The sequence below is a fragment of the Halichoerus grypus genome, chromosome 1, assembly GCF_964656455.1.
Source record: "Halichoerus grypus chromosome 1, mHalGry1.hap1.1, whole genome shotgun sequence".
NCBI classification, from domain to species: domain Eukaryota; kingdom Metazoa; phylum Chordata; class Mammalia; order Carnivora; family Phocidae; genus Halichoerus; species Halichoerus grypus.
In genome coordinates, this window is record NC_135712.1 from 172,618,336 (window position 1) to 172,630,282 (window position 11,947).

Consider the following 11,947-nt stretch of genomic DNA (forward strand, 5'->3'; position numbering starts at 1 on the left):
GGGCGCCTGGATGGCTCAGTTGGTTAAGCGACTGCCTTCGGCTCAGGTCATGATCCTGGAGTCCCGGGATCGAGTCCCGCATCGGGCTCCCTGCTCGGCAGGGAGTCTGCTTCTCCCTCTGACCCTCCTCCCTCTCATGCTCTCTGTCTCTCATTCTCTCTCTCAAATAAATAAATAAAATCTTTAAAAAAAAAAAAAAAAAAAAAGAAAAGGGATTGATAAGATGTTGGTTGAAAAGGGGAAAAAGAAAAATAAAAAAGAGAATTAAAAAAATTAACTTTGAAAGACTACAGAATCATGGTAAAAAAGCCATGAATTCTATGTGCAGTATTCCCCTAGCGCTGGAGTTCTTCCGTTCTCATTGACAGGTAAACTTGGTCTTGGCTGGCTGTTCTCGCTGATCTGCTGGGGGACGGGCCTGTTGCCATAGTTCCCAAATGTCTTTGCTGGAGGCGGAATTGCCCCGCCCTTGCCCAGTCGGGGCTAAGTAACCTGCTTGGGTTTGCTCTCCGGCGCTTTTGTTCCCTGCAAGCTTTCCGTACAGCTTTGGAGGCGGAGATTGAAGATGGCGGAATCTCTGCCCCGGAGGAGCCGAGAACTCGGGGCCCTGCTCCTCAGTGAGCCCCCAGAGAAAAGCAGTCAGTCACTCCCGTCTCCTCGGTCTCCGGCCGCACTCCGTGCTCACCTGCCTGTGACCGAGCATTTCTATCTCTGGCCCCTGACTCGGTGTGGAGTCTCCAAACGCAGCAGATCCCTGCGGTGCGCTCCCGCGCCACTCCTCCTGGGGGAGGAAGGGGAGTCTCCCCGGATCTGCCGCTTGTTGGGTCCCTGCTGGAGGAGCAGTGGCCCGACTGTGCCGTGGATCATGGTTTATGGCAACCCCGAGCTGAGAGCCCGCGCCTCGGCTCCGTCTCTGCAGCCGGCTTCCCCACTCCGATCCCTGGGAGCTCTGCCGCACTCAGGCACCACCGGTCTTTCTGTGACCCCGAGGGTCCTGAGACCACACTGTCCCAGCGACGGTCCCACCCTTGCTTAGCCACTGGAGCGACGTCCTTCAGCAGAGCCGGCTTCTAAAAGTTCCAATTTTGTGCTCTGCTGCTCTATCACTTGCCAGAAGCGGCCGACGGAGGCCCCCTCCCCCACCGTCTACCCTCCCGAATATCACCTTGGATTCACTTCTCCGCACGTCCTACCTTCCAGAAAGTGGTCGCTTTTCTGTTTTCAGAGTTGCTGCTATTCTTTTCTTCGATCTCCTGTTGTGCTCATAGGTGTTCAGAATGGTATGATCCCTATCTAGCTGAATTCCTGGGACCAGATGAAAATTAGGTCTCCTACTCCTCCGCCGTCTTTCTCCTCCCCCCGGAAACTGATTTTTTATGCATCTTCAAAAAATGAAGACAGGTTGCTTTTTTTTCCTGTATGTAAGAAAGGAACACAAACAACTCTCATGATTTATTCCCCAGACACCTTCTGTGGTAATACTCTAGCTGCATTTGATCAAAGGTAGAGCTTCTGAAAATTTCATGGGCAGCCATTTATGTAAAAGCAGTTTGCAAAAATAGTAAAAATGTCACAATACTGTAAGGTGTTCTTGCTTTTATGCCTTTCAGTTTTATATTAGTTAATAGCTTGTGATTTTTAGTTCTGGAGGAATTTCTTTCTAAATCTCTTAGCATCAGATCAGATGTTTGGCTCTTGAATCACAAACACATTACCTTAAAGAAGAGTTTCGAGTAGCACATCGTAGTCATGTGTTTCAATTCTTCTGGACTTCTGAAAGAAAAGTTTTTTAGCTATCTTTTTATACAGTGTGGTTGACACCACAAAAATTGGCTTGAGACTGTGTACTCTGTTAAAACACTGCTTGTTTCGGCATTAATTCTTACACATATCCTTTTGGCTAGATCACTCTTAGAAAAAAATTGGTGAAGCCTGTTTCTACTCATTTTTGAGGTGTATCAGTTTTGAGTATAAAATTCCTGCCTACAGGAAATGACTATCCGTTTTTAAATTTAGGAAATACAGGTTCTTTGAGGTTTATCTTTTTAAAATATGGAGACAATTTCTATTTTAACCTGAAAAGTTGTGCATTAATCACCCCTATTCTTTGTCAAGTAGTGCAGGTTTTAATTGTGAGTAAATTAGCATAGAATCCTAGTTTGATATAAATATAGATAATTGAAAAAGGAGTCATACACTAGTCAGTGTACCACCACTTTTAATGTTCTGGAGGTAGAATTCATTCAGTTTTGAGAGAGGACCTTGTGAGGATGGCTGCTTGGCGGTCAGCAGGCTCATAACCAGGTGTCTATAGGCTTCTTGATCTTGTTAATCTGTATCCCAGTTGGACAATCTGAGACATAGTTTTGTGTGTTTTAATGAGTGTTTCTAAGAGGAGTCTAATAAGCATGTTAGTTTGCTTAAGGATTCCCACGCCAGCTTGACACTATTTTTGAAGATTTAACAGATACTGCCTTAAGTTTGCAGGCAACTTTTGTATAGTTAGGCAGTCCTTCTTTTTTCAAACCTGATACAGACACTTTAGATACACTTTTACCCTTGTTTTAGTTTAATGGTAGAACAGTGGAAGATTTTGTCATCATGGTCATTTTAAATATCACTGTTGAAATAAGTATGTCAGAGTCAGCTCTGAGGTAATGGGCTCTAAGGGAGTGGCTTTGGAATTTATTAAGTCATTTAATGCTTAATAGTGTGTTCAGCACCGGGTGGTACTGAGATGTTATGTAGCAAGGAAACTGCACAAGATGCTGCCTATTTCTCATCCCAGTGTTTAAACAGTTGTGTTCATTTTTCTGCACTAAGATTGGTTGTTAAAAATTAACCATTAAAATATCCTAACGTTGTTTTGTGAAGTGGTAAGCATAGGGTGAGCGTGACTGTAGTTCATTTCTGACTTAAGTGCTCTGTGCTAGTTGTGTGTCCTTGTCTGTGGGATCTTGCCATTTTAAGCCTGAACATGATGAGTTAAACAAATAAGACTGCTTTTTTATTCTAATTTTTGTGTGAATTACTGCTTGAATTCTTCCTGTTCTGTGGCTAAAGCACCTTAGCTTGTTCACAGTAAATTCTGAATTAGGGCTTTGCGACAGGGCTGTCCCTGGCTTACCGCAAGCAAGGAGAGCCAGACACGCAAAGACCAAGGATGCGTATGTTTGTTTGGAACTAGGTCCTCTTTTCCGTATTGTCTTACTTCTCTAGTAATAATAATAATAATAATTCTAGACTCTCAAACATTAGCACCCAGTTACTTTCATATTTAGAGTTGCCAAGGACTAAACAGAAGGTGCTAAGGAAGGAGAGAGGCATAAAAGGTTTTAGGAAATACAATTCCTTCATCCCATGTATTTTTCAGATTGTTAAATGCGTTCCCTTGCTTAAAATTTGAGTAAAGTTTGTTAGGTTCTGAAATTTGGGTCTCGATCACTAGGCCAAGAAAAATTGCAAGCTGATTTATTTTGGACTGCAGATGACCTAAAAACTCTGTTCTACTTTAGGGAGACCTCTCTGAGCCACTCACAAAGTGTAGGGAAAGGGGATGGTAGATGCCCTTGGCGGGAACTCCATGTGCATTGGTACCGTCTCAGTGGTTCAGCTTACCGCGCCTTTAGCCGGGTGCTAACTCACCACAGGACTGGATCACGTTACACCGCTTGTCTTTAGATGGATCTAAGGCTCAATTCACTCCTCTCTTCATAGAGTTTATTCACATTTGCCTCATATTTCCCACCAGGATCTGAAGCAGTGCATCCATTTGTCTCCATGTCTGAGAAGTAGTTAGGTAGTCAGAATTGGGAGATGCTTACATGATTCTAAACCAACCCAAGCTTCTCAGGTTGCCACACACTTTCAGCAGAAATGATACTTAAAGGGTCTTGAAGTGTAGTCTTCCTGATGTGTATTCAGTGAACCTTGAAACCGTTTGCATACGCTTCCCTTCACATTTGCCGTTGAGAACTGCACATCCCAAATCACATAAAATTAAGCTTCCACAAGTATGCCTGTGTCATCTTCCATTCTGACAGGGCTGCATCAGAGAAGATGTCCCTAATCACTAAGGAGTTAGGCCAGTATAATCTGGAACACTCTTCCAGAACTCACTTCCATCTGGAAATGTTCCTTATTCTGTGATTTGATCTTTAAACTAAAATTTGCTTATTTCCTATCACAGCGCCTTTCACTCCTCGCTGGGTTTATTGTAGTGGGGTTCTCACAGTGAGGAAACTTTTCTTTAACCTACTCGGGAGTATGACGTAAACGTTTTTAAGTGCACTCCCTCCTTACCCAGACTATCTCTTCGTTCCTTTATACAGCCCTACTGTGTTCATCAAATATGAAATGTAAAAAGAAATGAAAGGTGGAAACAAATTAAGAAAGTGATCGAAGCTCATCTTTCTAGTCTTGCTGAATTTATAAGCCATGCTCATACGGAGCAGGGAAGAACTGAACACTGATTCCAAAGGGCAAGGCCCTCCAATGTGGACTCACATGTTAGTTTCTAAGTCTGCCACAGTTTCTCTACAAAGACACAAATGTTCTCATTGCATTCCGTTTTCTTATGTGAAAGGATACACACTGTCCTGGACCAGGAGATTATTCTGTATGGGCTTTTGGAGCACGGCTTCCTTGTTGCTCGAGCTGCACAGTGTTCTCTTGCGTGGCTGCACTGTCACGTAGATAACCGGTCCCCTAAGGATGACGGTGTACAGTGACCTCTCATACATGTAAATATTTATGATAAATTTTGAGACATGGGATTACTGGATGATAGGGAAGCTGCATTTGTAATTTTGACAGCTATTTTCGAAGCACCTCACTAAGGAGGTTGTTGCTGTGTGTACCCTGATGCTGCCTTCACAGACTGTGTTGTGTCCAATGTAATTTTTGATGACCTGATAAGTAAAACACAGAATCTTGTTGGAGGTTTAATTTGAACTTCTTTGGATATGAATGAGGTGTAACATTTTGTGTTGAATAGCAATTTGTATTTCCTTTATTGGGAAGTATCTGTTCATTGTATTTGCCCTTTGTAGATTTTTAGGAGTTTTTCATACGTCAGGAAACTTATCCCTTTGCCTGTAATTAATAGGTTCCAAACATTTTCCCTGGTTTGTGACTTGTCTTTTGACTTTGTCTTTGGCGTATTACAGAAAGGTTTTTTTTTTTCTTATGTAGTTGAATTTACCTTTCTTTGTCAATGCCTCTGTATTCTGAATTATAGCTAGAAATGACTTCCCTGTACAGAGGAATCTTTATTTTTTAAAAAAATATTAAAAATGTGATCTTTTACTTTTGATTGTTGATTTCATTGCTTTTAACGAAATCAAAGCTTTTAAGCTTTTATCCACGTATGGTTTATCCTGGTATGAATTCAATTCTACTTTTTTTCCTGATGGCTCCCTATTGTCCTGTTAGCATTTTCTGAAAAGCTCATATTTCCCTTTACTGATAGGACCAGATATCATATAGACCAAATTCATGATTCTTTTTCTTCTGCTTTGTTGTCAGTCTATTTGTGTACCTCCACAATACTGTTATAACCGTTGACAATTTATAATTTTTATAAATGTAAATATGACTAGTAACCCCTTACTGGTCTTCTCTTTTTTTCAAGGTGTTTGTGAAGGCTACTGTCGCTTCACTTTCCCATAGGAACTTCAGAATCTGGTTTTGTCTTGTCCCAGAATAATAATAGGAGCAGTAAAAAAATAGCATCTGTTGCCTATTTTTATAGTAAAGAAGAAAAAAGTCTTGAAATCTTAGGCTCTGTGTAGTCAGGGACTCCCGCGAACAGAGTTGTGATTTCCCAGGCATACATCTTATCCTTGTAGCTGTGCATCTGCCATGAGGAGTTGAGAACTCTCAGAGCAGGAAAGAGCATATCCTTCCATTCCCCTTTTTACACGCAAGTAGGGATTTGGTAAAAGAAGGAAGGAAACAAAAACTAGTAGCTTTTGAATAAGTTGGATAGATTATTTTCATTATTTACATTGCTGATTGTGATGGGATTTAAAACAATAAATGACCACCTTTGGTCACTGTGTATATCAGTGGTGATGATTTACTATTCATGTTTAGCCTTTTAAATTACTCTTCCAATTTCATTGCACTTCAAAGAGCCATTTAAGTAGAGTTTCACATTTTTTTAATATTCCGCATTGTTGGAAGGCAAAGTTGGAGCTATAGTTATGAAGCTTAAAAATGGAAGAATGTGATGGATTATGTTCAGATAACAGAGATTTCATTCTAAGGGCCTTTCTGCTTGCTTTCGATAGTAAATCCTGTTCCCAGAGTGAATACTCCTTCACGAGAGAATCAGTCATTGGTCACTTTTAAGCACCTAACTTTTGGGCTAGTATTAAAATTTTTTGAGGTATAGCCCTTTTAAGAAGTAAGTCATGGTGTTGATATATGTGAAGAATGCCCATAAATTGCTAGAACTTACCATCACTATTACCCAGATATAAGACAGGAGCCTCTGCTATTGTGTCAGAAGTCTAAATTGGACTTCTAAATTTGAGATATTGAAATGGCTTAAATTTGGGCATGATTTGCTCTGTACAAGCTAGCTAGTCTTCTCTGGTATACTTCTCTTCAGTTTGTGTAGTTGACTGTATAAAGCACATCACAAATATTAAGGCTAAATATATTTAATTGATCTATAAATGGAACTTTAGAATCTGTTAAGATAATCCTTTTAAGAGAATTTTTTTTGCCTTCTCACTTTAAAAAAAGTTACAAGCTTGGTCACATTCACCAAGCGTGCGTGGGCGGCAGGGCACGTGGTAACCATCCTGACCCGCTGCGCTGCTCTTAGTAGACTAGCCAGCCACGCTTTGTTCGCCTTATATTCTCATGGGAAGGAATGTTTATAGATGAATAAATTGGTTTGGTTTCTCTTTATCTTGACATGGGTGCCAAATAAAATTATATGCTTTTGTATTACAAAAATGATCATTCTCACATCATTCTAAGTGTATATTGATAACTGAGCTGGGAGTGTGTAGTGCGTGTCAATCAGCCACACTGAAGCTTCGTTGCATTTTTGTCATTTTGTAATTCTGAGTATACCACTGGGAAGTAAGCTTCTCTGCACTAAAACATAATGCTCCACAGGACAATGATTTTAGTATTTTTTTTGTTTTAATCACTGGTTTACCCCAAATGCGTCAAGATAATGCCTGACACATATTGGGTGTTCAAAATATTTTTTGAATATCTGAGTAATGGTTAGAGTCAGACTCCTGGATGCACAGCCTAGCAACTCCCCATTTATGAACTGTGACCTTGGGCAAGTTTTACCATCCTTCTGTGCTTCTGTTTCCTTATCTTTAGAATGGGGATGACAATGCTAACCAAACGCGGAATTTTTGTAAGAAATGTACGGTGGTTGCCTTTGCTATTACTGAATAGTCAGGGTCACCTGATAGGCTGCTTTAGCATGTTTTTATTCTGTGTTTATTCTGTAGTATTTATTTGTACTGTGACAGAAATCCTTAGCCTTAGTTTTTTTGTCTGAAACGTAAAGAACTGATTGGAGAGTAACTTAAGTGTCTTATGTTCTGGCTCTTTTGGCTTAAATCACTTTTTGAACATGTACTTGGAGGCCATCCCAAACCCATCTTTTGGTAGCTTCAAATACAAGAAGGATTATATTGAACCAGAAATTCTCATTAAAGAATCCAGTGGTTCATGAGCCTTGAAAAACAAGTCTATCCTCATCCATGTAGTAGTTCCCTAAAATACTTAAAAATAATTATCATGTCCCCTTGAGAGGCAGCTCCAAACTGATCATCCCTAAAGCAAACTCTTGACCTCCCCTTAGCATCCTGATCCCTGACCTGACAATTGAAGTTCCCAGTTCTGGCTGTTACAGAAGGGGAACATTATCGTCTCATTTTAGATTCTGGATGTCTTCAAAACCATAGGATTGCGGAGAGAGTAGGGTGTGAGCTCTGCAGCACAAGGGTTAGTTCATAACTGTCAACTAAGTCCCCCAAGTCTTTCCTACGTGTGTCGTGTACCTACCCCATTTCATACCCATTCATTTGGTCTTGCAGGTACAAGCATAGGATTTCCCTTTCATTTTGTTAAGTCTTATAGCTTGCTTTTCTTGTTCCACTCTGGGACAGTCCCCATCTTCTTCCTTTCCCACCTACTTTTCATGTGTCATGCCCGATGTCTGACAGTTTACAAAAGTAAGAATATCTGTACCTCTGTAGGTTTTGTTTTCTTTATTGAGAAAGATGAAATCATTCATTGTACTGTGGGTTTGATATGCCTTGTTTGATCAGGTGCAGCATATCCTCTCTTACATACATACACAACAATCTATTGTTCCTTGACATTTAGGTTGTTTTCAATTTGTTGCTGTTAACAGCACTACTGCAATGCATTCTCTCAGTCATGTTTTGTGTCCTATAGAACACTTCTCTTTCCAGACTTTCTTGGTAGGTTTTATACATTTATTTTTCCAAATCAACTTTAACTTACCCTTCTAAATTCCAATCTCATTGGTATTACATTGAATATATACTTTGAGGACTGACATCTTAACGATTATCGAGCCTTCTCATCAAATATAGAAATTCCACTGGAATTAAGTATAATTCACATTTTTCTATGGTTTTAGGCATGCTTTCATCTGTATTCCAAAATACAACAATTGGAAGACATACCCAGTGGTTCTGGGGACTTAATCATGTTGAGTCTTAAGTGTATGATCATTGTTTTCTTGGAATTGCCAAATTTCTTATGTTTGCCCCTGTGGTAATTTAGTTGAAAGCCATTTAAAGTTTTACACAAAGACCATTTGGATGGTATTTTGAGTTTTCACTTCTTATACTGAGCAAGTAATCAATAGTATAAAAGCAGATAATGTGGTCAACAGAAGTATGTTTAGTCACTCTTTAAGTTCATCTTAATTTTACTAAGTTTGCTTGGCACTGAAATTTTATACTTAAACTTTGCCAATAAGAATGAGGATTCTAGGTACAATATAAAGATATAAAAACATGATCGTCAAATTTAATAGAAAATCATCTGTTACAGGGTTATCTACAAAATGTTCCATATTTTTGAAATTAAAAAATCTTTTCCAGGGCCAAAATCAATTTTCAAATATTTTTCTTTCCACTATAAGAATCTGAGTTTCTTAAGTGACTTTCTTTTTCTGTTTTCAGAGAAAGTTTCATTGTGCAAATTTGACTTCATGGCCTCGCTGGCTGTATTCCTTATATGATGCTGTAAGTATTACCTGGTACATTTTTCTTTCTACAGTAAGCCTTTTCATAATTAAGGGTCATTAGAATGAAACATATGCTTTCATACTCAGTGGTATCTCATTTTCAGAACTAATGCCATCCTTTACATTTAGGTAGAGCATGAAGGAATCGGATACTACTGGACTTACTTTGCCTTTAATCTATAGAATTTTTCATTTTCCCAGTTTCTAATGGCTTATAAATTCAGGACAAGATGAGACATTTTGGGGTCTATTAAGGATTTGAAATGTGGTAAGTGTAGGTAGATTTAGAAAATTAAAGAATCCCATAACAATGTTTTGGGTTTTTTTTCCTAAATGAGTATATGAACTTATTGTCTCCTGATCCCCAGTTAGTCTATTACATCCGCAAGCATTTTGCTCCTCAAATTGTAATACTTCAGCATCACCATGCCTTGCAAAACTTAAAACTGGAATTCTTCAAAGAATCTGGGTTTTAGACACAAACACTGTGTTCGAAGCTTTTCTATCATTTCCTCTGTGGCATGGGGCAAATTACTTACCTAAATAAATTGATTTTAAAAAATGGGGATAATGATAGTCATTGTACTTGGCACACAGTAGGCATTCAACAAATGTCAGTCATTTCCCTTAGTGAATCACCTCACGCACAGATGTAGACTCTTGCTTGGGAAGACTAAACACTGAAGGTTGAACACTTACCACAAGCAGAACACGAAAGGAAACTACAGTTCACTCTGCCCTGCAGCAGCTTTGGGCTATTACAGATAACACAACAGACAAGTGTTTGTGAAAAGATAGTAGGCAGTCTTGTGTACTAAATAGGTGCCAAGTAAGGTATGTAGGTAGCAAGTGCTTATGAAGTTTTTAGGAGCCACTGTCCCTATGAACAGAGTCAGAAAAGCCGTCCTAGAGAGGGGGGAAGGGAGACCAGTTCCACGCAGTTGATCAAAGAACACCTAGAAGGCAGTGAGTCAGGAGCATGTGCCACTGGGGAAAGACAGTGGAGGAGAGAGGCCTGGAAAGCTAACTTAGTGCCGGGCACACAAGCTGGGGCTTTGATCATCTGAGCATAAGAAAACAGACACTTTTAAACTGGGACTCAGATTTTAGTAGAGTGAAGACTTAAATTGCTATTAATATATTAGTTTTATTAGAGTTGAAAATCTAGCAGTATGTTCTAAAAAGTCTGTGAACCTTATTATGGCTGCTTTTACTTTAAACAAGGAAACTTTAATGGATAGAATCAAGAAACAGCTACATGAATGGGACGAAAATCTAAAAGATGATTCTCTTCCTTCAAATCCAATAGGTATGAAAAGTCAGCTTCCTTCCTGGGGCCTTTGATATTTTACTAAATTATTTTTCTGTTTAATGAAACAAAAAATTTTAGTTTAATATTTTTATTCGCTCTGAAAAGCATACATATTTGGGCCTTTAAAAAAGATTTTTTAAATTTATTGTAACAAAGTTCTTAAATTTTGTGAGTACTCTAATCTTAAGCAAAGTTTTTCTGTTAAGTTCAAATTGCAGACAAGATCGGGCACGTTCAGGGTGGTATGGCCGTAGACCAAATTGCAGTAAACGGGGCACATCCAAAAACTTGAGTGTCAGAACTCTCCCTTTTCTTTAAGATGGCTTTCAAAAGGACCCTAATTCTAAGACTTATTTAATCTTATGTACATCATTGCTCTGGTTATTAGGTACAGTTACTGTAGCCATTTTTCTAGTCTTTTAGCAGACTGACTTCCTATACCATGGGTTTGATTTTCATGTTTAAAAGACCAAAAAAAACCTGTTGATAAAAGTCAGAAACCCAAACCCTGGAGCACAGCTCTCTTGGACCTCGCCGCCCTCACATCTTGAGAGTGTAATTTGGCTTCAATAAACTTTCCCGCCTATACTGCTAAAAATAAGTAAATAAAAGACATTTCTAAAACCAATTATGGGAAAATAAATTAATTTTAGAACTTCCTAAGAATATATACTCGATAGCTAGTGTATTTTAGTATTATGTCAAACACATTCTTTGGGAGCCCTGTAGAGAGGGTTTATTTCAAAAAGACACTGTCTGATTCATATGTCATCTGTTACTTATCTGCTTCAAAAACTTGAAAAACCACCATGTCTTTAAGACTTTTCTTACAGAGTAGCTGCTTGTCTTCCTATTGATGATGTATTAAGGATTCAGCTCCTTAAAATTGGTAGTGCCATCCAACGACTTCGCTGTGAACTAGATATTATGAATAAAGTGAGTAAAGTGACCATGTTCGTGACACCTATTTTAGGCTTGATTATCTATGGGACCCAGTCATGTAGTCATGCAATTAGAAAACTAGTTGTGCTAGTTTTACTTTATTTTTTTTCAAAGATTTTATTTATTTATTTGAGAGAGTGAGTGAGCAAGCATGGGGGTGTGCAGAGGGAGAGGGGAAACAGACTCTCCCCTGAGCAGGGAGCCTGACACGGGGCTCGATCCCAGGACCCTGAGATCATGACTGGAGCCGAAGGCAGACGGTTAACCTACTGAGCCACCCAGGCGCCCCGCTAGTTTTACATGATTTAAAGGATAATTCAGACATTTCATTTGGGATCATACAGACACTTAGGTTGTTTTTACATCCCTCAAACATTTAAGAGTTTGTGAAGACACTCCATTTCTACACGGAGCATCTGTGCCTGTAT

General features: G+C 39.3%; 1 protein-coding gene across 5 annotated transcripts in view; it reads left to right on the forward strand.

The window, feature by feature from the left end:
• The window catches only part of CRBN (cereblon), a 31,547-nt gene that overhangs the window by 16,641 nt on the left and 2,959 nt on the right, over positions 1-11,947 (forward strand). For all 5 annotated transcript variants that reach the window (XM_036112446.2, XM_036112449.2, XM_036112447.2 and 2 more), the window contains 3 exons: positions 9,201-9,263; positions 10,490-10,574; positions 11,398-11,513. In XM_036112446.2, coding sequence (XP_035968339.2) covers positions 9,201-9,263; positions 10,490-10,574; positions 11,398-11,513 — 264 coding nt within the window. The remainder of the gene's footprint in view (positions 1-9,200; positions 9,264-10,489; positions 10,575-11,397; positions 11,514-11,947) is intronic.